At 48.2% G+C, this 25,303-nt stretch overlaps 1 protein-coding gene across 3 annotated transcripts in view; it reads left to right on the forward strand.

Moving 5' to 3' along the window:
* The first annotated feature begins 2,866 nt into the window (after nucleotides 1-2,866).
* Nucleotides 2,867-25,303, forward strand: part of RNF123 (ring finger protein 123) — a 47,322-nt gene continuing 24,885 nt past the window's right edge. For 2 of the 3 annotated variants that reach the window (XR_008971989.1, XM_057407635.1), the window contains exons 1-26: nucleotides 2,867-3,084; nucleotides 3,853-3,937; nucleotides 5,990-6,069; nucleotides 6,892-6,989; nucleotides 8,049-8,103; nucleotides 8,428-8,513; nucleotides 9,253-9,339; nucleotides 9,823-9,890; nucleotides 10,777-10,902; nucleotides 11,487-11,601; nucleotides 12,357-12,461; nucleotides 12,592-12,717; nucleotides 13,694-13,786; nucleotides 13,981-14,054; nucleotides 14,466-14,583; nucleotides 15,034-15,133; nucleotides 15,586-15,647; nucleotides 15,737-15,808; nucleotides 16,482-16,602; nucleotides 17,432-17,533; nucleotides 18,693-18,799; nucleotides 19,338-19,536; nucleotides 20,828-20,973; nucleotides 21,067-21,231; nucleotides 21,857-21,964; nucleotides 24,737-24,914. Coding sequence is in view for 2 of the 3 variants with exons in the window: in XM_057407635.1 (XP_057263618.1) it covers nucleotides 3,003-3,084; nucleotides 3,853-3,937; nucleotides 5,990-6,069; nucleotides 6,892-6,989; nucleotides 8,049-8,103; nucleotides 8,428-8,513; nucleotides 9,253-9,339; nucleotides 9,823-9,890; nucleotides 10,777-10,902; nucleotides 11,487-11,601; nucleotides 12,357-12,461; nucleotides 12,592-12,717; nucleotides 13,694-13,786; nucleotides 13,981-14,054; nucleotides 14,466-14,583; nucleotides 15,034-15,133; nucleotides 15,586-15,647; nucleotides 15,737-15,808; nucleotides 16,482-16,602; nucleotides 17,432-17,533; nucleotides 18,693-18,799; nucleotides 19,338-19,536; nucleotides 20,828-20,973; nucleotides 21,067-21,231; nucleotides 21,857-21,964; nucleotides 24,737-24,914 (2,758 nt within the window). In the remaining variant the exon portion in view is untranslated. The remainder of the gene's footprint in view (nucleotides 3,085-3,852; nucleotides 3,938-5,989; nucleotides 6,070-6,891; nucleotides 6,990-8,048; nucleotides 8,104-8,427; nucleotides 8,514-9,252; nucleotides 9,340-9,822; nucleotides 9,891-10,776; nucleotides 10,903-11,486; nucleotides 11,602-12,356; nucleotides 12,462-12,591; nucleotides 12,718-13,693; nucleotides 13,787-13,980; nucleotides 14,055-14,465; nucleotides 14,584-15,033; nucleotides 15,134-15,585; nucleotides 15,648-15,736; nucleotides 15,809-16,481; nucleotides 16,603-17,431; nucleotides 17,534-18,692; nucleotides 18,800-19,337; nucleotides 19,537-20,827; nucleotides 20,974-21,066; nucleotides 21,232-21,856; nucleotides 21,965-24,736; nucleotides 24,915-25,303) is intronic. The other variant, XM_057407637.1, reaches the window with a different exon arrangement.

Raw genomic sequence — 25,303 nt, forward strand, 5'->3', positions numbered from 1 at the left:
CACTATCCTCTCCAAGGGGTTGGCAGCCCCTTCCCCAGACTTTCCTCTTCGCTGGTCGCCCTTGGCTGGCTGCCAGCGCCTTGGCTGTGGGTTTCGGGCCTTGTGCGCCTCGCAGCCGGCTCAGTTTTCTGCTGCACGTCCGCACCCTGTCCTGTTACCCGGGCTCTGTCCTCGAGCCCTCAGCACCTTCCACACCGCAGCGCGCCCAGCGGGGCCTCCTGTCTCCCGGCAACGCGTGCTCCGCCCGCCCTTCCGCCCGTCCGCACGGCACGGCCCTCGCGGCTTTCCGTAGACCCGCGTTGCGGCGGGGTTGCCGCGGCGGGGCTTTTGGTGAGTGGGGCGGGCAGCGGGCCTACCCCTTTCCTGCCGGTTCCTGTCCCCCCTGCGCCCGTACCTATCCCCGCCATTGCGGGTCCCCGCTGGGCCCTGCCGGGGGCTGCTTTTGCAGCCACATGTTTCGGGCAATGGTCGATCTCGGGGGGTGTCGTGCGGTGTTGGGGCGGGGGGACACATCATTTCTGGTTTCAGAGGTTGTCGCCAGGTGTGGGGGCTCCCCCGGGTCGTGGGTGTGCGTTTGTGGGCATGGAGAGTGCTGCCGGGGCTGAGGGGTGTCTGTGGCTGCCGGCTGCCAGGTTTAGGGGTGTCTCTGGGTTTGGGGGTGTTGGTGGGCTTGCAGCGTGCTGCAGGCTTCAGGGATGCTGCCGTGTGTGGGATGTTCCTGGGTTTAGAGTCGGTTCCTGGCTTTGGTCACTACTGCCCAGTATTTGTGGTTTGGGGGTGCTGCCAGGCTGAGGGTGCCACAGAGCTTGTAGTTTACACGGAGCAGGTTTCCGAGCTGGCTCCCGGATGGCTTCTCCCCTCTGCCCTGCGAGAGTGGGAGGCCTCGGTCACCAGCTGCTGGACAAAGCTGTGTTTTCTGGCCCAGCTTCTCAGCCTCCTCACCTGCCTCCACTCAGCTCAACTTAAGGTCTGGCTTTCCCTGTGTTGTCTGTTGTGTCCTCCTGCTGGAAACTGCTTTCTGTTTGTTGCCCAGATGAGGGAGTTTAACCCGCAGCCAGGCTCAGAGCTGGGTGTCTTTGCTGGAGCTGCCGGGGCCGATTTTGTGAATTTTACATGGCTCTAATGTGTGTTCCCCCAGTCTGCCCTTTCTCTGACCTGTTGAAGCCAGCTCCTGCACCAGCCAAAAGAAACCCAAACCCTGGAAGTGCAGCAGTGCCAGGAATGCCCCTTGTATGGTGCCAGTGTGGCCATGATTTGCTCTCTGCCTGGGCATTCAGGCTGTGTGAACAGCGTGGGTACCGAACTGGCTGCCCTTGGGAAGAGCTGGTAGCGCTCCTTGCTACCCCTCAGGTGTTTTTAACTTGTCCTGACAGAGGTGAAATCACATCTGTCACATTTAAGGTACTTATAGGATAGCACACGTTGTACTGTCTGCTCTGCTTTAGTATTAAATGATGTGTTTCTGTTTATAGTTTAATTGTTCTCTTGCTTGTTTTGGGTCTCTGATGCCCATCAGTCAGGGCCATTGATCCTGTCTGGTATTTGCTTTGCTCCTGTATAGCCTTGACAGTGGAACAGGAGGGACGCTGAGCAGTGCTGCAGTTGGATGCTGTGGTGGCCCTGAGGAAAGGGGTTTTGGTAAATGCTCTCCTGGGTCTAGCTGAAACTCAAGCGATCTTCTGCCAGTGGAGCTGCCGAGGCACTTTTGTCACTTCACGAGTTCACTAACTTTTCTTGGGTTCAGCTTAGCTTCAGCTCTGTTTGAGATTGCCAGCAAGCCTTTAATTGTGGCAGCCTTTGCTCCTGTTGCATCTTCCTGTTGGTCTGCATGCCACAAAGCATTTTGTCAGCAGCTGTCTAGTGATTGAGAGACTTCTCATGATGGTCGGCTGCTGAGGCAGTCAGGAACATGAGAGGGGTGTAACATAACCTTCTGAAGCTGGGTGGAACTAGCACCTTGAATTTATTCTTTCTGTCCTGACGCATGATGTCAGATCAGCTCTGATAGCTTACTTTGCATTCCCGTGATACCAGGAAGGGTCATGAATCTTTAGTCTCATGGTAGGTTTTCGGCTGTAAACCCTTCTGTGTATTTCTACAAGCGTCTGCTTTTGTCCATAAAAAAGCATCAGCTGGGCCTTTGGTTTTGTAGTCAGTGGCATTGTTTTGTAGTCCAGTTCATCCAGCTTATATCAAGTTAGGTATGAGGAAGAAGCTCTGTACTGTGAGGGTGGTGAGGCACTGGGTCAGGTTGCTGAGAACAGTGGTAAATGCCCCATCCCTGGCAGTGGTCAAGGCCAGGTTTAACAGGGCTTGGAGCAGCCTGATCTAGTGTGAGGTGTCCCTGTTTGTGGCAGGGGGTTGGAACTGGGTGAGCTTTAAGGTGTTTTCTAACCCAAACCAGTCTGTGATTCTGTGATCTGCATTTGTCTCATTCCTTCTCCCTCTCTCTCCGTTTTGGGTAGCATAATAATCTATCTGTTAAACAGAATATTAACCAGGTGCATGTGTCTCTCTTAATAGAGTGGGAGAGGAAGGCAGAGTTGTCTCATCAGGACATGAGTAGCAGTGCCATGCGGTGACCAGTTGTGGTGGTGTTTGGCAGCTGTGGTACCTGCGGCCCTGTGCTGGCTCAGTGGTTCTAGCTCAACCTTGGTGCAGAGGTTGCCTCTTTCTGGCCTGGTTCTGCCTGTGCCCTTGGTTGAAGTCGTGTCTGTGGTGTTGTCTGGAGTGTGGCTTCATACGTTGTTCTGCTTTGGGAAGATTTTGGGTTGTTGGATGGGTGGGGCTGAGGGCAGAGTTGGCAGTTAGTTGGCTTTGGTCTCCTGTATGATGATGTCAGTGCAAGGACTTTGGCTATATTTTGACTTATCCCTGCTGTTAAATCCAGGTACATCAGCATCCGAGAAAGGAAGAAGACTAAAGGCAGCATCCTCCCCAGACAGTTCTATTCTAGGCTTCTGTCTGTCTTACGTCCACTCTGGGAGTGGTGCCTGTATAGAATGACGTCAAAAGGTGCTGGAACTTCTTTCTCGAGGAAGAACTACAGGCTGAGCACCGAGCCAGAGAAGTCCAAGGTTACAGGTATGGGCCTGTATGTGCTGGGTAAAAGCAGGACCGCTGTGGACCCGGTGAGCAGCCCTTGCCTCACTTGAGATCAGCTGCCTTCCAGTTGCAGTTACCTTGCTGATGTGAGGTGTGGTGAAGCTGAAACTGAGTAAGTTCGTGAACTGAGATTTTGGGAGGGACATTCCTGTAGTAACAAGGACTTCAAAAAGTCCTGTCATGGTGCTGTTTCTTTGACACACAGCCCTGTCTTGTGAGGCTGGAGAATGTGTTGTTGCCTGCCTTCATCCATCTGATTTTGGGAGTTCCCCTTCCAGGATGAACAGCTTGTCAAGTTCTCATATTAATCCTTTTCTGGGAAATTTTGGTACCTGCTAGGCAGTCTGTTTTCTCTTGGACTCACCAATCCCTCAGAATTGTGCTTATGAGACCACAAATCTGTCAAAGGAGACCACAGATTTGAGGGCACTGTTGCACCAGTGGGATTCCTGAGGATGTAGTTCCACTTGTGGGGACCAACTTAGAGCCTCCCATTTGCTATAGTAGAGCAGCTCAAATTGGAAAGAGCCCTTGTTGAGGAGATGCGCCCGATAAATGCAGACTCCGGGGCTGCTGGTGAAGACAGTGAGATGAGAACTGACTTCTTGAAGCTGTGTTTTCCACTGTGTTATCTGCAAACTTGAATATGATTTTCCCATAGTTACCAGTTTCTTGCTTATAAGTGAAACTAATGTTTGAGTTTGCCTCCTGCCTCCCTCAGCTCATTTCCTTCCTGTTTTTCCCAAGGGATCGTGAACAGTAGGCTGCTGAATGATTACCTGCATTGTGTCTTTACCAGTGCTGATGGGAACCAGCCTGCAGCTGCTTACAGGTATTGGACTTCTCATTCACTAGATAGCAAGTGATGCTGTATCAGTGCCCAGCTATATACAGCACTGTGGTGGAAGGAAAGGTATTTTAGTGCCACACAGTGATATTTGTTATGAGCACAGCAGCCCTGAGGTATAGAAATGATTCTTGGGTTTCATCTTTTAATAGCTTTTTCAAATTGCGGGGCTTGCTAGGAAGGATTCTTCAGATTTGTTTTTGCATGAAAAAAACCCAACCCATACACAAAGTCTCTAGGCAATTTTCCTGAGATAAACGGGCAGATAGGCATTCACTTGATTGTTTCTGTTCTGTCTTTACTTGTAAGGAAGTACAAAATGCCCAGGCTCTAGGTACAAGAATGAAAAACAGGTTGTCAGTGCCCTGTAAACTAAAGTCAAGGCTATTACTGATATATAGAATACCATGCATTTCTCAGGCTGTGGAACTGTTGGTACTTTTATTATTAGGAGTCAGCAAAGGAAAAGAATCACAAAATTCCTGTTTAGTGTCTGTTTTCTTTTACTTGTTTTCAGTTCTTCACCTTGTAGGCCAGAAACTTGTAGCTTTGGATGAGAAAAATTTCCCTTGCATTTAGCTGCTTTGCCTGAGGCAAGTCAGACAGGTTCAGGGAAGGCAGAGCAAGGTAGGCCTGTTGTTCCTGCTGGTTGGCTGTGCTGCAGAGTGGCTGGGCTCACATTCCAGGGGCTATACTTAGTACTGCCAGCTCAAATGTGAGCTCAGAGCTGCTAAAAATAGCTGTTGGCCTTCTCCACTCTTGGAGAGCGAGGCTTATGGCAGGGGTTTGCCACAAGCTCTCCTGCCAGCTGGAATATTCCATCTGCCTGAGTGTTTTGGTTTTCAGTATTTTGAATTTCTTTCCCTGGTGATTAATGCCTTGAAAGCTCAGAACTGATAGTTTGTTGGATTGGTCTCTCGCTTTCTGTTTTCTTTCCTTTCTTCCTTCCAGCCTATTGCCTAGACTTGGCTATTTGGTAGAAAGGCCAGTAGCAGTCAAATAGGTCTTGAAATAACATTTGCCATATGAGAGAAATTTTATTGTATGACATCTTGTCTTCAGAGGCCTAAATTCCTCACAGAGGAGCTCATTGCAGACATCTCTCTGGCTAGCTCTTCTCCTTCCAGAACTCCTGCTCCATGCTAGCTTCTGATGAAACTGCTCCATGGAAGGCACCCTCTCTCATGGCAACCCAAACTGATTTTTTGATTCCACTTCTGTGCATCTTCACATCCATCAGGCTTTCAAAAAGTCTCTCACCACAGTCTTAGGAAAAGCTCTAGTCCTGCAGAAGTGGGACATTGTTCCACAGATGGAAGTGTAAAGTGATGTATTGAAAGGGGAACAGCCTCAATATTGTGAATAAAATGGTGGGCCCTGGGCTGATCTTTACTACAGTGGAATGAGATTGGCATGACATACTGTCAGGAAAAGAAAATAGGAAGTCAGGAATTGTTAGGAAAGGGATAAGGAGAATCATCATGAGTAAATTTGTGGTTTACCCTCATCTCGAGTACCATATCATTTTCGTCTTGCCAGATTCAAAAGGGTATTTTCATGCTGCAGGGGTTTTGAGGAAGGATGAGTCAGGTGTCTAGGATGGCTCTTTTACAAGGAACAGCTAAATGAACTAGCCTTGAAGACAAAGAACTAGACGAGGGCAGTATGAGAAAGTACTCTAAAGTAGTGGCCCAGAGAGGGTGCATGAGAGAATTCTCAGTATGCAAACAAAATTGTTCTGGCTGTTGCCCAGGCATGCTTTCTTACTGCCACAAAATACTCCTGAGCAAACTGAAGACTCTAAGATTCTTTGTTAGCTGCTTTGCTTGTTCCTGCTATATTGAATCCTCAGTTCACTTATTGCCCCGATGTGGTGAGCAGCAAATTCCCCTGATTCGTCACAAGAAATACAGATCAATGGAACTTCCAGTTCATGTCTCACAGCACAGGACTGTGTGGTCATGTGTGTGGGCTGCAGCTCTTTAAAACTTGGAGACAGAGTTTTCTGAATAGCTCCTGTGCATGTGTATTCCCCAGAAAACACCTGACGTTCCAGAACCTGCAGGAGCACCTTGACTGGTTGCTAGCAGAGAAGAGTGGCTCTGAAGACAGTCGAGGTAGGAGACACCGAGTGTCTGGTTTGCACTTTCTGCTTGTACTGCTTAGTTGGGAGGACAAGTTGTATCATGAAAGGCAGTTCTCTGAGTGAGCCTTGTTCTGCTCTCCTGTGCTCTAATTTACTGTACCTTTAAATCCTGCCTGTGAGGGGCTCATCAGCCATCCTTGGAGCAGGTATGCTGGTGGAAGCAGGGGGTGTATTTTCAGGTGAAAATGCCTGGAAAAACAGTTTGGGGACAAATGTTGAAGGTATTTCACTGGTAATGAGAAGCAGAGCCGTTGCTGTGACCAGCAACATGCAGCGTTTTCCTCAGTGGGAAATGCAGAGGCTTGTTGACAATTGTACATATTGGTCTCCACTGTAAGTATTCCCTTTAGGCCTCAGGCTGTTGCCTGTATTCTTGCTAGCATCCATTTCCCTGAATGAGTCAGGATGTGGCAGGATACAACCTGGCTCCTCTCTTAAAAAGAACTTTTCTTGCTGGCTTCAATCAAAGTGTGATATGTTGGCGAAATATTTGGCTCAGAGTTTAGTTTGGTCTTTAAATTTTGCCAAAGTAAGATTTTGATGTGATGTGGAAAACTTAGCATATGTCCTGCATGTTGCATAGCTAAGACCTTGTGTGTTGCTGTGAAAACCTCCTTTTAAATGTCACTGGTGTCTCCTTTCCAGAGGTTCTCATGGGTAATGCTAGCTTAGTTTTCTTCCACTGCAGCAGAATCCAGGTGCTCTTGTAGGTTTACCTGGAGACACTCATCAGCTGTACTGCTAAATCCTGCACAACTTTCCCTAAGGTTTTTTTCTGCAACTCTTGTTTCAGATCAGGTAGCAGAGGGCCGGCTTGGTCCATCTACTGTGGTGTTGGACCACACAAGTGGTTTTGAGGGGCTTCTGCTGGTGGATGATGACTTACTTGGGGTGAGTGTGGTGCTGGGGGCAGCAGAAAATGGTCTTGTGGAACTAAAAGCACTTGGGGTTTCTTGGTTTGTTCTTCATAACAGATCCCTGTCATTGGCTTTGTAGTGTGTTGTAAATGGAGTCTACCCAGAAGGCTGCAGGATCCTGAAGGAAATGAGCTCTTCTGGGTCTATCAGTACCCCTAAATCTCAGCAAGCTCTGAGTGGAGCTGTGAGGGATTGAAAGGTTTACCCTGGTCCAAGGGCTTGCTGAAGAGTTTGCTGTAAGCAAAGGCCAGCAGTCAGCTTTCCTGCCCAGACTTTCAGCAGACTGCTTCTTCCTTCTCTTCTGGTGGCGAGAGGCTGAAGCTGAGCCTGTCCTTTCTCCTTTGTTTCCACTGGCTTGCTGCTTGCTCCTTAGGTGGTGCTCCTCATGCAGTAAATCAGTGGAAAGAATCCACTGGAGTGTAATCCTTTCCTACTTGATCGATTTCTGCACTCCTTTCACCCCTTCACTGAGAACAGTGTTCCTGTGCTCATTCCCTCCTTAATCAGTGTATCGTTTTTTACTTCTAGCAGGGGAGGCTGCCCTGGTCTCCCTTTTCCCTTTGACCACCTGCTGTAGCTTACCTTGGCTGTACCTAGAATTTACCCTCATGCTGGATCAGGCTGACTTGCCTGTGATTTCCTTGTTGCTACCTTCACCTCTTCTTCATGGTCTGTTATGTTACCTGCCATTCCTCTGCCTTTAGTCTGGATGTCCTGAATCTGTAGGGTTTTTCTAAGTTGTCCAGGTTTCAGATGTCTTTTGTATATAATAGTCACTTTTGAATACCTGTCACATCTCAGTAGGAACCTGTCATTCATGACATTGCCTTTGTACTGCTGCCATGTTGCATGCTTCACTGCAGTTCACTGAGTATGGATGAGCTGTGGAAAGGACCTGGATGTCTTCCCAGGGCTCTGAGTACAGCTACTGGGATGGGGAGGATGTTCCATCTCTTTCCTACACTGTGCTTGTGAATAACTCTCCATCTACCTTTTTGCCTGATTTCAAAATATCTTTTGTTTGTTGGTCCAGGTGATTGGCCACAGTAATTTTGGGTCCATCAGGGCCACGACGTGCGTGTATAAAGGTAAGGAGATAAACCAGCTATGTGTTGAGAAAAGAACCTGGGAAGAGTGTATGGAGAGTTACACAATTAGAGAGCTCAGGAAATCTTGAATGTGTTTCACATCTTGAGCCTTCTCTTCCCACCTTCATCCGCTGGCTTTTCCAGGAAGTCAGAAGGATGGAGGATTGTGTGATGCTGGAGCCAAGAGGTCGGAGGGGCATGCTGGGGATGTCTCAAAGCTCCTTTGAGTATCACGTTTATTTCTGTGGGAGCAGCATCAGGTTTGGCTTCTCTGGCAATGAGCCAGGCAGCAGGGATTCACTGTGTGGCATCTCTTTCTTTCAGGGAAATGGATTTACGAGGTGCTCATCTCCTCCCAGGGACTCATGCAGATTGGCTGGTGTACTCTCAACTGCAAATTTAATCAGGAGGTAGTGTAACTGCTGCACGTGGCACAGGGTTGCTCTGTGTTCCTCTACTGCTTCTTAGGTCAGTGTGGAGCATTGCATTGGTGCTGTGCTCCTGCCCTGCTGGCATGTGGTGCCCAGCACACACACTAGAAATACAAGATCTGCTGGTTTAGAAATCTTCACTAGACTCTCTGGTCTGTGTTCACAGAGTGGTGCAGGCTGTGAAAGTCTTCTACACTGGGTGTGTTGCTGTGCTTTTGCTGCACATAGCTACAAAGTGTTGACTTTCTGCTGGCATCATCTCTGGAGAGGGTGCGTGTCTGCAGTGCTGGCAGCCAGGCTGTTGGGATGGCCCTCATCAGCTAGCGCTGTAGGGTTTTTTTGCCCAGGAGAGGCAGGCCCAGGCCAGCTCTTGGGATGTTTGGTGCTGTGAAGGGATGTCAGGTGCAGTTTCATTAACTTGCCACTCTGCAACATATGAGGGAGGAGGTGATGGTCATTCTTCTGGGCTGCTTTGGCAGAAATTAGAAGTGTAGGATGCCAGTACTCTTCTTCTGACTTCAAAATGAGTAGTAAGTGGTGTATTTCTCTGAGCCACGGATCACAGGCCACTGGATTTATACCTAGAATGAGGGTTTTTCTCAGGTAGAACATGTGTGCTGTCAGCTGATTTGGTCTCCTCCTTAAAGATGCCCTTGCGGTAAGAGGGATCCCCCATGCTTGGTCTGGTCTGAGTCTCCTCTTTGATACTTCGGTGCAGGAAGGAGTTGGAGATACACCAGATTCATATGCATATGATGGAAACAGGGTGCGCAAGTGGAACGTGACTACTACCAACTATGGCAAAGTGAGTAGCCGTCCTCCCAGAAACGGGTTGCAGAGGAATCAGAAGGAAACAGGTGGTTTCTGGGCCTTGTGGAACACCCTCAAGCTGCCCTTCCTGCTTCACTCTGTTCTTTTAGAGGCTGAGTGCCAGCAATTGTTTGTACTTTAAGGTTGCTGGACATGCTGTCTGGGTGCTTTGTTTAGCAGCCTCAGCAGACTGATGCCCAGCATAGTGCTGCTGTTGGTCTCTGGAAGGTTTTGGTTCTCTGTAGCACACCAGAGGATGATGCAGTGTTGATCCTGTGCATGTTCCTGTTGCTGGAGGGAAAAAGATCCCAATCAGTGGCTTACATGCAGCTTTCAGAAAATTCAGTGTGAACTGGAGTGAGAAGGAGCTCTCTCTTCTTCAACCCTGAAACCCATGGGATTGGTTGTGTTTCAGACACTCTTTTGATGTGGGAACACCCCGGATATATATTTAACCTTTTCTCTCCCTTTACTGCAGTCTTGGGCAGCAGGAGACATCGTCAGCTGTCTGATAGACCTTGATGAGGGCACCATTGCTTTCTGCTTGTAAGCATTTTTGCCCAGTTGCCTGCTTTGTTGATGTCTGTGTGGTGTGAAACATCAAAGTTTCCTCACTGCTTAGCAGATTGCTGAGCCCTATTTCTGCCCTCTCCCCTTTAAGTTCCTTGGTAGTTCCATCCTGTTGCTTTTCTGCATTACATTCAGAAACCATCTAAATGGGTTGTTGAGTCTCCTAAGTTGAGGTGGGAGCATTTGGCAGAAAGGTGTTCAAGCTACAGAGTTTGCTAGGATTTTGGAGGGGAGGGCATCTCTTTTGATGCTTAATACTACAGCTGGCTGAACCACACTGATAGCTTTTGTGGTTGCTGTAGACCTTGCCTGTCCTAGATTCACAAGGAGCAGTGGAAAGTCTGATGAATCTCTAGCCTCCAACTCCCATGTTCAACGGGAAAGGCCAGGCTGAATAAGAATTGTTCACTGTCCGTAAACTACAGCCTGGACAAGTCAGATGGAATTTAAAACTATTAGTTGCTCCATGTCATCTTTGAGAGAAGAGTAGATTGAGAGCGTTATCCTTCTATCTCCACCAGCATAAGTGGATGAGGCCAAAAATCTCACCTGCCTTTCAAATGACCTGCTGGTTATCTTGTAAGGATTTGGGTTGCCCTTGAAGCTTCATGGGCTCTGCACGTTGTTCAGACTCCGGTGCCTACCTGTATGAAAACAGGAGTGTTGATGTGCTTCTCATGGCTGCTACTCAGCAGAGCTGTGGTGTTTGCATGTGTGGCAGATTAAGAGTGATGGGAGGCATGACTGACTGGTGTGTCTGTGTTGCCATGTTGCTGGGAGGGGAAAACAGATACCTGGATTGCCCAGTTGACCTCAAACCCTCCTGTTGTGACTAAAATATTGTGGGTTTTCCTTCTTTCAGGAATGGCATGTCTCTGGGGACTGCTTTTGATAACATCACGAGGGGTGCTGGAATGGCTTACTTCCCTGCCATCAGTCTCTCATTCAAAGAATCCGTGGCTTTTAACTTTGGAAGCCGTCCACTCCGATATCCTTTATGTGTGCAGAGAGGAGGTCTGAGGGGAGAAGAACATGTCCTGAGACCATCTCTGGAAGCTGAAAAATATACATACCTGACTGCAGGTCACTTTCTTCTGTTCACACTTGTTCCCACGGCAGGGTCATGGAGACAAGAATCAGATACATCCTCAGCTGGAGCAGAACTGCAGGGCACACAAACATGAGTGCTGGTCCCTGACAGCTTCTGAAATGAGCTTTGCTTTCAGCTCTGGATGAGCGACTACTGCTGCAGCCTGGGGCTGCCTGTTCCCAGACACCCTGATCCTTCAATAGTCTCACTGTCCAGTTTTGGAAACCCTAATACTGGTGAGCCTCTTGGCCACTGGTCTTTTCTACTTCCTATTCATACGGGACTTCTGGCATGGTATTAGCAATATTGAGGAAGTGGGGATAAGAGCTTGTGGCTTACCATCCATTTAGAAGGCATTGAGGTTTGAACTGTGACTGGGGCATGTGTGGGTATGAAGTAAAATAGAGACTCAGTCTTTTCTTTGCATTAACAAAAGAAGTCCTGAAAGGATCAGATTGCATTTTACCTTAACACTTGCCTACTTATCCAGTGGAAGGTTACTGCCCTTTGCAAGATCCTCCTGCTGCAGATCTAGTGAAGGCTCACAAGCTGCTAGGCTACTTGAAGAATGTGATCCATATTGGAATAGATGTGACAGTAAGCTGTTGTTCCTAGGTGGAACTGTGGGGCACCACACTGGAAAATGTGGTTCTGCACTTCTCAGCACATGCCAACAGCTCAGATGTTTCCACGTAGCTGGAGTCTAAATGTTTGTATGCTTTTGCATAAGCTGTGCATGTTGGCTTACAAAATGGGATTCCTAATAGTTCCAGGACTTAATTTAAATCATACTGGGTTTTACTGTTCTCAGTCCTGCGAGGTGTCATTCCCAGTGTACAAGAAGTGGTGTTTGTCAGGGTCAGAACTGTTGGATTTAATTTTGCAGCCTTGAGAGAAGCTTGTTCATATTCTAAACTTTTTACTGCTTTCCTAGTGATGTGGTGAAATTCTGTCAGGTCTGCCTTGAGAACTGTTTTGGCTGCGGCACTGTTGACCAGTTTATGCTATCTGCCATGGTTGTGGCTTGAATGGAGACCTGCTTTACTAGTTGACCTCCTCTGCAGGGATTCCCATTTACAACCTGTGAATCATCTACACTTAAAACCCTTTTGGAAAAACCTTATCAAGGTGTATCCATGTGGTTAATAATAGCTGACATCTCTACTGCATGACAGCTCTCCAGAGGCATGAGCCTGACTGCTTTGCCTTCCTGAATTCCCATGTTCAAGGCTTTTACTGCACTCAGCCTGTAAAAACAGTGGCTGCCCTAGCCCTCTGGTTCATTCAGTCACTGGTGACTGGTGGATTGGGCTGGATCCAAGCTGTGTGTTTACCTGCATTTGTCATTGCAGGAGGGGAAGCTGGTTGAAAAGGACACATCCATGTGGCAGCTGCAAGGAGAACCCACAGTGTTGATTACATTAGCCCACATATTCAATTATTTCTCCCCTCTTCTGGTGAGTTTTATCCATGTATTAAAAGCTTCTGTAGATGCCTGTTACTGTGCTTGCAAGGGGAGATAAACCTCAGCTTTTTCTGGGAGGTGACTGTGCCTTGGAGTACTGTTTACATGGCTCTCTGTCTTAGTGCAAGGTGTATCTGGTGGAAGATGTGCTCATGACCTTCCTGTTGAGCATCCTTGAGCGAGGAGGGGCAGTGGAGTCCCATCCCCTTATTCAGCAGCTGCTGGATCTCATGTGGCTTCTTATGGAGGTGAGTTGCTAGGGTGCTGGTTCTTCCCCAGGGATCACAAGGAAACCCTGGGAAGAGGTTGTGCTGAGGACAGGGTTCAATACTGAATGACTCAATACTGAATGGTAGTGGTGATACTAGCAAAGAGCTTACAAGGCATTTCTAAGCTTCTCCTACTGCCAAAGGAGCTGGTTATGTTGAGTAACTTCCTGCTTCTGAGAACTTCAAATTTATCAATCAGAAATGAGTTGGTCTCTTAGGTGTTTTTGATCCTTACATGACTGTGGATGTCCTAAATTCCACCATGTGCCCCAGGAGATAGACCACAGTGTGCAGGACTGGGGTGGAAATGGGCACTGCACTTTCACCACCTCCAGCACCACTGGCAAAAAAACCTCCGATTTCCCATGGCCCTTTGTGTGCAAGCTGGATGTGGTCACTCAAGGGACACTTGTTTGGGGCAGCCTTTACTAGCCACTGGAAAGCTGCTGCTGCTGGAGGGCTGGGGTAGTTACACAGAGCCAATCACTGCCAGAAATCTGCTTGGAGACAGCATGTCTGTCCTTTGGGGTAACAATTAACAGATGGACAATTAACAGCACTGGACTTCTGCTGTTTGGCTATGAGTTAGACTCAAAAAATTTCATCATCACATTTACTTCTCTTCTTTCTGAGTTTGTTGTCAAAGATGGTATGTTTGATAAGCTCCAGAGATACGAAGGTGGGAGACTGCCCAGCTACAGAGGACCCGAGACTTCGGGGGTTTTTTAGGTGATTTTGGGGTTTGTTTTACTAATGCATGTTTTCCTGTAGCAAAGCGATGGCACCAACTTCTGCTTGGACTCTCCTATGGAGTCAGGTGGACAGCCACTATGGGTTCAGAGCGCCTGCTTTTTCAGATCTGAAGTGAATGCTTCCCTCCAAGGTCATGCTCTGGGAACTGTAGCTGTTCCCTACTTGATGCTGCTGCTGTTTAATGTGTTTTTTATTTTCTCAGGAGTATGAAGTGCACGAGTGCCTCAAGCAGCTACTGATGTCCCTGCTGCGGGCTTACAGGTTCTCCCCCATCATCCCAGACCTGGGATTACAAGTGAGTTGCACTTCTGAATCCCCAGGAATCTGTGACTAGGCAGCATCTGTTATGTCCCCTTGTCCAAAGGTACATGATGTTTTGGATTTTGCAGTTGTTTGATCTAGAGATGGTGGTTCTGTCACGCTGGATCCGTTGGAGAGTCATAGCCTCTTCTGCAGATGGAGTCATTTTTGCTTTTTCTGTTTCCTTAGATTCACTACCTCCGGCTCACCATAGCAGTCTTGAAGCATGAGAAATCCAGAAAATACTTACTCAGCAATGTTCTGTATCCTTTGTGCCTCTCCCTGCCCTCAATAATGCAGGCCAGGAGGCTTCAAGGATTTGAAGGTCTTGGGAGGCAGAAACTACCTGTCTTTGAGAAGTCATTTTTAACTGCTCAGGTTTCCCCTGTCAGTCTGACACCATTCTCTACAAGGTCCTGCTTTGAGGAGGTGGAGCAGTGTCATACAGTTCATTTCTACCTGACTGACGTCTCTAATGTCACTAGAGCAAAAATGCTTTCAGAGCAGTCCAGCTGCTGTGATAACTGCCTGGGGCTTCTCCCAGGAGAAAGGGGCTCTTGATCTGGTAGACCTTTGAGTGGTTGTTTGGAAAGGAATCTCTCACTACAGCTCTGGAAACAAACCCTGTATATTGTCCTGACGTAGCTTCTGTGCTTGCTTTAACTTGGCTGCAGCTTTGATGTGCTCCGTTCTGTTGTATTCTTCTACATTAAGAGCCCGCTGCGTGTGGAGGAGGCTGGTTTGCAGGAGCTCATTCCAACCACATGGTGGCCAAACCGCTTCACCAAGGAGGTGAGTAAAGGCACTTCCACTAAGCAGTCTGAAGAAATTCTGTGGCCTGCTGCCCCATCATTTTCTGGCTGAGGAAATTGATTGGCTGATGTTTCCAGCTGCATTAGTACTGGTGCATCCTTCAGAGTTGTGTGAGAGCTATAGCTTGTCCATTGTGCTGTCATCTTTACTGTCACCTTAGAGGAGATGTTTGGAGTGTGTTGCTTAGAACAGAGAAGGGGGGCATTTTCTATGGCAACAGATCTCACAGCATCTAAGAAATTCCAGGTTGACATGGGTATCCTCAAAAGATCTCCTGCCCTTACTCATTACAAGGCCAGGGAAGGCCTCTTTAGGTGTGCTGCCAGTCACACACTGGTATGTTGTTTCAGGGAGTTTCTGCTCTCCATTTGGCAAGATGTTTTCCCTGTGAAGAATTCTCCTAGTAATCAGTGTCTGTCCCCCAATCAGGGCAAGGAGAATAAGGAGGTGAAGGAGGAAAGTGCTGAGGAGAGACTGAGGCGGCGAGCATATGAGAGAGGCTGCCAGAGGCTGAAGAAACGCATTGAAGGTCTCTGAGGAAGAAGGGAAATTGTCAAGACCCCCTATGTTTTGTTCAGTAAAAGGGACCAACCCTTGAGCTGTTTCTAAATTCCCATCACAATGTGAAGTCCAGTTGTGTTCCTGCCAGGATGGGATGTGCTGCAGAGGTGGGGGCTAGTCATGCCATTATCTATTAGAGGGTTAAGAGTGCTGGGACCCATGTGCACAGACCTGCAGCATCCCACCACAGGGCCAAACTCACCTTCAGGGGTATTGTTTATGTGGATGGATTTATTGCTGGGTGGTGGGAGAGAAAATTCTCAGTGATGTGATCAGCTTTCTGCTGGCACCAGTTCTTCCTGGGCCCCTCTGCAGATGAGGTGGCCTTTCTCCTGGGGACGTGGTACTGCAGTTGGGGTTAGTATGGGTAGTTACTCTCGAGTGCTTGTTTTCTGATGGCAGATGTTGTCTCCATTTTAGTGGTGGAAGGTCTCCAGGTTCAGATTCTGAAGCTGCTGCTGAACAACAAGGACAGAGGAGGGGTAAGTACTCTGTGAATCTTTCGCTGCAGTATCCCCACATCACAGGACTTTTAAGGCATAGATTTACCACCTGCTTTTCCTCCTGCCAGGGGGAAGCCTCCAGATACATCTTCCTAAACAAATTCCGCAAGTTTCTTCAGGAAAATGCTAGCAATAGAGGGGTAAGTCAGAAGGTCATCCTTCCCTCAGGCCTCATCTTGAGAGCTCTCTGGCACCTTCAGACTGGGAGCTCAGCCCTTTTGACCAGGCTGCTTCCAGCAATTGATAACTGAGGTCTAGATACGGCAGGGAGTGGGGAGAAGGTCTAAGGCTAGAAGCCAGGCAATTTATCCAAGTCCTATGCAGTCATTTGTAGGAAGGTCGTCCTTGGGCAGAGCCTTAGGTGGGAGCTGAATGACCTCCTAAAACCTCTCAGGGAGCACGGCTGTGGAGTGCTCTGCGGCCTGCTGGCTTTGGCATCCTCTTCACTGCCTGGGTAAGGACTGTTCTGGCCCTGGAGCAGTTTCTTGGGCTGCAGGTTTGGGTAGGCATCTGCTGTTGCAGGAAACCCTTTCTTTACCTGCATCTCTGTGTTCGTGATCAGCCCTGTATTTCATGGTGGAGCACATTGTATCCATCCTCCTCTGTCAGACCAGCTTGTTGTTTCAGTGACCAGGACTTTCTAGAGGTGGAAACTGCTCCCTACCATTAGGGCTGGCCTCTCTACCAGTGCTGGATTCTAGAGATGCTAGCAAGGCTGAAAGCACCAGAGTTTCTGCTTGTACCGTATGTCCACTGGGAATAAGATGAACTTTCACACCTATCCTGATGGCTGAACTCTCATTCATGCCCTAGAATTTGACTGTGTTGTGCCCGCCAGAGTACATGGTGTGCTTCCTGCACCGCCTTATTGCTGCCCTGCGTTTCTTCTGGGATGGCCACAAGGCGAAAAGCCCAGCCACAGTGAGCAGTGAAGGTAAGGCCTGGAGGAGAAGCTTTGAAGGCATTTCTGTGGTTAGGACAAGGCTTACGTCTTGGCAGTGCTCTCCAAGATGCTGGAAATGTTCTGCTTCTCATGGGTGCCTGAGCTTTCTGTCACCCTATTTCCATAGTTCCCGGTCACCCTGGGAAATTCCTGTGTGCAGACCTATTGCAGTAAACATCCAGACCTGAGGCTTGCAAAGGGGCACCTCTACTGTTTGCTGTTTCACCTTGTCTGCTCTGGAGCAGAGTCCAGTTTTGATTATGGGTCTATAGAAGGGCAGCTCAATGATCCCATAGTCAAAGTTTAGGGGAAGATATTTGTCTGGTTTTGTGATTCCCAGACAGTGGGATTAAGGGGAAACCAAATCAGTGCCAGTTGCTTTCCCATTCTCAAACCCTACCTTGCCTGTCCTGCCATGATCTGCTTGGCACTCCCTTTTCTTTCTTTGGGCTGGCCTTTTCTTAAGAGTCAGTAAGTGCCTTAGTAATTCCTGTGGGACTAAGTGACAGAGCTAGAGTAGCCAGATGGAGAGCTGCCAGGGTTTCTGATGATCCAGTTTCCTCCAGTGACTGTTGCTGGGAGGGAGGAAGTGCTGGGAGGTTTGTTGTTAATGGCCACGGGTTACTTCTGTTTCTGCGTGGATCTAATGCTTGTTTCACTGTGGAAATCACCTCTGCCTTAATGGCTTGTGCTTTGTGACAACAAAAGTTGTCACTGAATATTAGTCCAGGCTGGGCCCTGGGGTCTGTCACAGGAGAACTTACATGTCTGTGTGGATCCTGAGTATGTGACTCATGGAAGAATCAAATCTCTGCTTTAGAGGCATATGTCCCTCCTCAACTGTTCTATAATGGCAAGGTGGATTATTTTGACCTTCAGCGACTTGGAGGACTCCTGTCTCATCTTAAGAAGACTCTGAAAGGTAAATGGTCTTACTTCAAATAGCTGCATCCAGGTCCTGGCTGGAGTTAATTCAAGAGACATCCCAGGGAGAGAGGAAGCTGCGGATAGTGAATTGTGTTTAAATTTAAGGAAAGGAGATGCAAGTTATGCTGAAGAAGACACATTCCCTCTTGGGTTGAGCATCCTTTAAGTGAACAGTTTACTGTTTATATCCCTGAATGGGGCATATGGCTGGTGGGGCAGAGTCACCTGGAAGTACCCTCTGGTGTGGTGCTCTTGCTGCACCATAGCCAAGGGCTGGGAGCTGTCAAAGAGCTGACCATCTGCCTGGCTTTGCTGGGTGTGAAGGATGTCCAGGATTTACTTGCTGTACCACTCAGGGCAAGCAAGAGCAGCCCTGTGTATATACTGCAGCTGTATGGTTGTATGCAGCATGCTACTCACACAATAGACATCCCTTTTGGAAGGTTAGAAACCCCTTGCCATTCCGTTAGACTTGGTTTGTCTCTGGTTTTTGGCTCATGTGCACTTGCCTGTAGCTCAGATCTCCTTTCCCAGTGTGTTTGCAAGATTCAGAAAATTTTCACTGTCTCGGGTTGCTCCCTGGCTGTTCAAAATCAGATTACTTAACTTGAGAACCATGTCATCTCCTCTGATCTCTAACCAAGGTCTTCCTGGCCAGCTTTAAAGACAAGGCTATAGATTAGAGGACACATTGTTCAGGCTTTGTGCAGCATAGCTATCAACACAGCCTTCCTCTGAGCTGAGAATGGTTTCTGGTCTAAGTCACAGTCCTAGAGACTCGGGGACATATCATGGGAGAGCATTGAAGAACGCAGTGCTTAAAAATGGTCTCAGTCCCTGAGTTTCCTTCCCTCTGCTAGTTCATTTTGGTCCTGGTGGTTGTCCTCTGGTTCCTCAGTTATTCTATTTGTTGCTGGTAGGACCAGGAACAGAAATGGGTCCTGGGTGAGCAGCACCCATTGCTGCTTTGTCTCTGCTGTGTTAGCAAGGGCAGACCTATTCCACATAAGGAAGCTGGGGGGAAGGTGAGCTTGTTCTGGTACAGCAACCTCCTCTACTGCCAAGAAGCAGGAAAGAGGATGAGCCTACGGCTGTTTTATGGGAAGCAAAGAATGATTCCTGTGTTTACAGCTGCTTTGGTGTGCTCTGTGCAGATGACCTGGCTGCAAAAGCCAATGTGCTCATTGACCCTGCGGAGCTGCAGGCAGTGACTATGGATGATCTCGATGAAGATGAGGAATCAGCAACATCAGCAGCACAAGTGAGCCAGGATTTACTGTAATTCACCTGTGGGTACTCTGGTGCTGGCACAGCAAGCTCAGCCTCTGCCTAGAAAAGCTTTGCCTTAGAAGAAAGCAGAGTCTGGGCCAGGACTCTTAACAGTCCATGGACAACCAAATAAATAGCTTCACTTGCATGAGAGTTGCTGGAGATCAGCAAAGTCCTGGATGCACCAGGTTTGGGCAGTGAAATTTTCTTTGCTCTGCTCTCTCACTACCCATTGATCTACGTACGTCCCTTCCTCTCCATGGCAGGTGTTGGTGCTTGCATTTGAAAGGGTGCAAGACAGCTGCAGACAGAGCAGCTTCTTGGTTGCAGAGCTGCTGCTTGTACTTGGCATGTGCCCTTAGAGGAAGGAATATCCATTTGCTAACCTGGCACTGTGGGCCTAGACTTGATAGGGAAGGTACCTGCTCACCTTCCAGTGACCACTGCTCATCTTTACCAACATCTTTGCAGGGATAAGGGAGGAATAGTGGGCAGCCAAACAGCTAGAACTGTTTCTTCTTCAATTCCAGTCCCAGCGTCCCTCTGCTGCCCTCGCCATTGGAGGAGCTCTTGCCAGACCTGGCTGGCTCAGCTCCCCCACTTTAGGCCGTGCCAACCGCTTCCTCAGCACAGCAGCCGTCAGCCTGATGAACCCACGGCGGCCTCTTGGAGCTCTGGAGAAGATTAAAGTGCGCACCCTAAGTGTGGAGCAGCGGACAGAGGAGGACAGTGAGTACCTCTGCTGCATGCTAGCGTGGCCCAGGTGATCCCTGGGAGAATGGCATCTTCCAGCTCCCAGTATTCTCAAGAGGAATGCAATCTGTTTACTTCCAGCTTTGCTGACACCCACAAGTCCATAGTTACCTAATTTGTCATCCTGAACATGACACTGGGGATGCTGTCACCTTCTGCATGTTAGGAGATGCTGCCTTGTTTCTGCAAGCGCAGTGAGACTTTGCAGAGAGGTAATCCAGAAAGAGCTGTAGACACACTTGCTTTGAACACAGACAAGCTGGATGATGATGTGTGCAGTAGCAACACCATTGCTGCTATGTTGCGCCAGGCAGGTCTCTGACACATGTGCAGGGCTCAAGAAAGTTGGGGGGAGAAGTGATTCAGAGCAGCCCTGCGAAGAAGGACTTCGGGGTATTGGTCGATGAGAAAATGAACATGAGCTAGCAGTGTGTGTTCGCAGCCCAGAAAGCCAACCATATACTGAGCTGCATCAAAAGGAGCATGACCAGCCGGTGAAGGGAGGTGATCCTGCCCCTCTACTCTGCTCTCATGAGACCCCACTTGGAGTACTGTGTACAGTTCTGGTGTCAACTAAGAAAGACACGGAACTGTTGGAACAAGTCCAGAGAAGGGCCACGAGGATGATCAGGGGACTGGAGCACCTCCTGTATGAAGATAGGCTGAGAAAGTTGGGGCTCTTCAGCCTGGAGAAGAGAAGGCTGCGTGGAGACCTCATAGCAGCCTTCCAGTATCTGAAGGGGGCCTATAGGGATGCTGGAGAGGGACTCATCATCAAGGACTGTAGTGATAGGATAAGGGGTACCAGGTTCAAACTTAAAGAGGGGAAGTTCAGGTTAGATATAAGGAAGAAGTTCTTTACTGTGAGGGTGGTGAGGCACTGAACAGGTTGCCTAAAGAAGTGATAAATGCTCCATCCCTGGCAGTGTTCAAGGCCAGGTTGAACGGAGTCTGGGGTGACATGGTTCAGTTTGTGGTGTCCCTGCCCATGGCAGTGGGGTTGGAACTAAATGATCTTAAGGTCCTTTCCAGCCCACACTATTCTATGATTCTATGGATCTGTTTGAACAGATCCAGCAGGTCAATCTGATGCATGCAGTGAGATGGGAATGGTATGTAAGTGTATCTAGTGAACCACATGGGCTGGGAAGGGACACTGTGTTAGAAAGACACAGCAGGGCTTTGGCTTTAGAGGGGTGCAGGCAGAAGCTGAGGTGCCAGAATGCCTTGCTGAGAATCTCTTTTCTGTCTGGGGGATGCACTGCAGTTGAAGGCAGCCATGGAAACGAGGGTCTCTTACTGGGCAAACCCCCAGAGGAGCCAGATCAGCCCATCACAGAGAACTCTCTCCTAGAAGTCCTGGATGGGATCATCATGATGTACAACCTCAGTGTCCACCAGCAGCTTGGGAAGGTAAGCAGGAATCTATGCCTCTGCAGAAGCATCCATGCTTCTACACTGTTTCCTGCTTATCTGGTGACTGTGTGTGCCCTTTTCTTCTCCCAGCTTCCATGGGGGATCTGGCTGCATGCTTATATGTCTAGGACAAAATTCCCTCATTTGAGGTTGAAATCTGCTGTTTTTCAGATGGTTGGTGTGTCAGATGATGTGAATGAATATGCCATGGCACTGAAAGACACAGAGGAAAAAATCAGCCGCTGCCCAAAGAGGGTAAGTGTCTCTGGATTCCCAGCTTCCTTCTCTAGTAAGCCTCAGTATCTAGCAAAAAGGATGAAGCACAGTGGGTGATTTCTAGCCTTGGAGCAGCCAATGTCTTGGATGGGGTAGTAACCTATGCCTGGAGCTGGCAGCTGCATTTCGTACTGTGCCAACCGATTGTACCACAGGCTCAAGGAACAAAGGGACTGAAGCAACCACTTCAGCTTCTCCCAGACAAGCCATGGCAGCTTGCAAACTTCCACGTGCTGCAGATAGATGCCTTGGAGATGGTTTCCTGTGGTGGGAACTCTCCAGTGCTGTCCTATTCCAGCTGCAGGAGACAGTGTATCTGATGATGTTAAAAAAGTATCTGACAGTAGGTGACTCTAAAGCTGCTGCCCATCCCGGGCCAGCATCTGCATCAGGCCTTGTAGGCTACTGCTGAGACTGGTAAGTGCTCTTTATAGCACTGATTCCCACTCTCTACATAGAAAGACTGCTGATCACTTTCCCTCCTGCCAATACTCCTTAGCTAGCCCCAAGGTGGTATTTGCTTTTGCATTGTTTGTCCAGCTCTGAAAAAAGAGTGCTATAAATGGCAGTGGCATCTGCCCTCACATCTCTGCACCCTTTTCAGAGGAGAGACATCCATGAGGAACTGCTGAAGAGCCAAAAGGTTTTCTCTGAGAAGCTCAATCACCTAAGCCGACGCCTTGCTTGGATAAACGTCACCATTTATTCAAAGGTGAGTGTAATGTGAGCAGCTCAGGCGAGACCAAGCCAGGTGCCTCTGTTTCTGTGCTGCTTGGCTCACATGTCACAAGTGTCATTTTCCCTGGTGTTGGATCATTACCAGTGATCTCTGGGGCTTGGTTTTCCCTTGTGCATCAGAGACTCCTTCCTAGGCGTGAGCCCTGCCTGTCCCAGACGTGGTCCAATTTTGTTTGTTAGGGCATAGCCCAGTCTGTTCTGAGCTGTGCATGGTGCTGTAGGCTTTTCCTTTGGACATCAGAGGGTGCAGGTAGAAGGGAGATTCAGTTCTTGGGGTATGTCTAGAGGATAGAGGCTACTTTGAACCATTTCCATGAGCTATGCTGTATGTCACAGGGGGATCTCTTTAGTGCTGCTTTTCCTGAAATTTGAAGGATCCAAGCCTCAGTGATTTTCTTCACGTGTTCTCTTCTTCACTTGGTTCCCACATAGAGAGAGTGCATTCTGCAGTTAATAGTGCAGTGACTGTTTGTACAGGTTGTCTTTTTTTTCCCTGCACTCACCATTTTCCAGGATAAAATCTCTGGTGTGTTTTCTCATGAGCAGTTTTGCTGTTACACTCTGCTGATTTCACTGTCTTCCCTTGCATATTGCCTTGCCCCATCTCTGTAGCTTTTTTTGTGCTGGGGAAGAAGACATGTGTTCCTGAACATGCTGTGGTAGCAGGGTTCCCTGAACATGCATGTGTCCCAGGATGTAAACAGGATGGGTAGCTCATATGAGCACATTTGGCAGAGCTGAAGTGGCTGAGCCTGACTCATGAGCTCTTTGCTTGTCCCCTCCTTCACTCCCAGAACAGGACGGCAGGGCACAGTGCTGTGCTGCAGAAGCTCTCGAGCTCCATTAGCATAGCCCATGCTTGCCAGAAAATAGGCCTTTCTTCCCAGACTGTTCTTGAAAGGCAGAGGGGCATTACCAGTGTATATTGCAGGTATCATCACGATGCCCATGCAGAAATACTGTTCATGTCTCTACATGATCTGTTATCATTAAATGCAGGTGCTTGCCTCCCATCAGAAGTGTGGTGTCTCCTTTCTGGGTGAATCAGCAACATTTGGGAATGAAGGCTACAGCCTTCTCCGCTTGTGCTCCTGTCCTGGTTTGCATGGCCCACAGGGAGAGCAGTTCAGTAGATGGCTTGGGCTGTGAAATGTGCCCCAGGAGCTGAGTGAGCTTGCTCTGGAGAGGAATGTGGCTGCTCAGAGGAGGCTGTCCATACTGCCTATACCTTCAGGGCTCCATCTCACAGCCATCACAGGTCTCTGCTGTCTCCAATGGAGACATCCTTCCAACAGGAAGTCCCTGGGACTTGTGTGCAGTGGAGGGACACGTTTGTATGAGTGTTGCAGGCACTGCTCATGCTGATGGGGAGAAAGAGACAGGCTCTGTCTACAGGGGAAGTCCTGCTCTGTGCTGAGGTGTCAGAGCACGGAGGAGGCTGCTGCTTAAGGGCAATTAGTCACTAGTTTATTCTGAGCCGAGGGATTCAAGTTTAGATAAAAGGGAGTGCTACAGCTTACAAACACTCTTAAAGTAAACAATCCTGCCCTCAAAACATCCCTGTGAGAAGACCATTTCAACTTATTTTATTACAACCCTGTGTTTATCCATCACACGTGGGTAATCACGTCTTTGTTTCCTCTTGGTGTAGGCTTTCTTCTAGCTTGGTAATCCCTGAAATGATGTTATGAGGTTATCAAATAAATATCTTAATAAAACCAAATGCAGCTTTCTTTACCTTAATGTTGTCTGCAGAACTGCTTTTTAGCCTGAAAGCAACAGTTGAGCTGAGATATGTGTCAGTGTTGAAATAAAGATGTCTTTTAGTAAATTTAGTTGATTTGCACTAGTTCTGACTGATTTACAGAACAAACCCATGTTAATCTCCCAAAGGTGGTAGTGAGTATTAAAAAGAAAAGCCACTAAGGAAGTGAAATTGCTTATCTACACCTCTCATTTTAATTTGTTTTTAAATCAGAAGTATTACCTTCCTCCGTCTACTTTGATGCAAATTGCTGTTGCTTATGATATTTCTTGGCATTGCAGGATATGAAATAGTATTTCCTCTTTTTATGGCTTTGTTGGTGTTGATTTTTATAGCTCAAAGTTATGTAGATGCTCTTAATTTTCCTGGTTTTAATTTAGGAGCCTCTGAATTTTGCTTAGAGAAGCAAGAGGCCGATGTTCCTCAGGACAGTAAATGTGCTTGAATGGCTGGCACAGAATCCGAAAGGCTGTGGCTGCCTATTATAAAGCTCTGAGCTGGCATGAACTTTCAGCCTGTTCCTGTTTAATTCAGACAGAGGACCAGCCTTCTTTCCAGCAGATTTATGCTGGGTTTGCTAATGTCTGCCTTCCTTCAGCCAGTGTCCTTGGAATAAAAGCATGCCTTTTATTGTGATCAGGCCTGTGTGGTCAGATATGCACTGCCAAGGAACAGTTCTTGGAGGGTTTCAAGGCTCAGTGAGACGAAGACACAGTTGGTCTGATGTCACGTTGGTGATGTTTGTGCTCTGAACTTGAGGTTGGTGTAGAGATCTCTGACTGTTCCTTCTACCTGATGCTTCTATGGCTTTATGAAAAGACCAAATGTCATAGATCTGGTTAATGAATTTAAAGCGGTGGTCTGAGGAACATCTTAGCTGTGGAGATGTTTCTCAGGTCTAAGTGTGGTGCTGATTGTTGTGTTTCTCCAAAGAGAAACTGGGCAAGACTGAATGGGGGTTGTTGTGTGTTCTCTGGCCAGGAAAAGATGCAGGATATATATTGGCTGCTGCGAGTGTGCATCCGCACCATCGAGCATGGGGACAGGATAGGCTCGCTTTTCGCTTTCATGCCGGAGTTCTACCTCAGTGTGGCTATGAACAGCTACAGTGCACTCAAGAACTACTTTAGCCCTGTAAACAGCATGGAGGAGCTTCCAGGTAAGGGGATGAGGAGTCTGCTAGTTCTGGCCTGATAAAGTGTAAAGCAAGCTGCATTCTTACGGTGAAGTAGTGGTAGTTGAGCATCATCCCTTCTGTGTCCTTTCCTGGTTGGTGTGCTGCCTCAGTATGTTATCTGTGTATGGTGAACCAGGCACTGAGTGCTGTTCCTTGAGCAGATACCCACTGGTGAGCCATGCCTTTGCTGTGCTCAGGGAGGGGCCCATGCCTTGCCCATGCCTTGCCCAAAGCTGTCAGTGTGGAAATCATTGGCAGCTAAAAATTTTGTTTCCAAGGAGGTACCAGGAATGGGCTGGGATGCTGGAAGATGTGACTGCCCCAGCAATGTGTGCCACTACATGCTGGTTTCTGGGTGGGAGGGGAAGTGC

Source organism: Pezoporus wallicus, unplaced genomic scaffold, assembly GCF_028554395.1.
Source record: "Pezoporus wallicus isolate ANWC-B61680 ecotype Strahan unplaced genomic scaffold, APGP_CSIRO_Pwel_v1 contig_3568, whole genome shotgun sequence".
Taxonomy (NCBI): Eukaryota; Metazoa; Chordata; class Aves; order Psittaciformes; family Psittacidae; genus Pezoporus; species Pezoporus wallicus.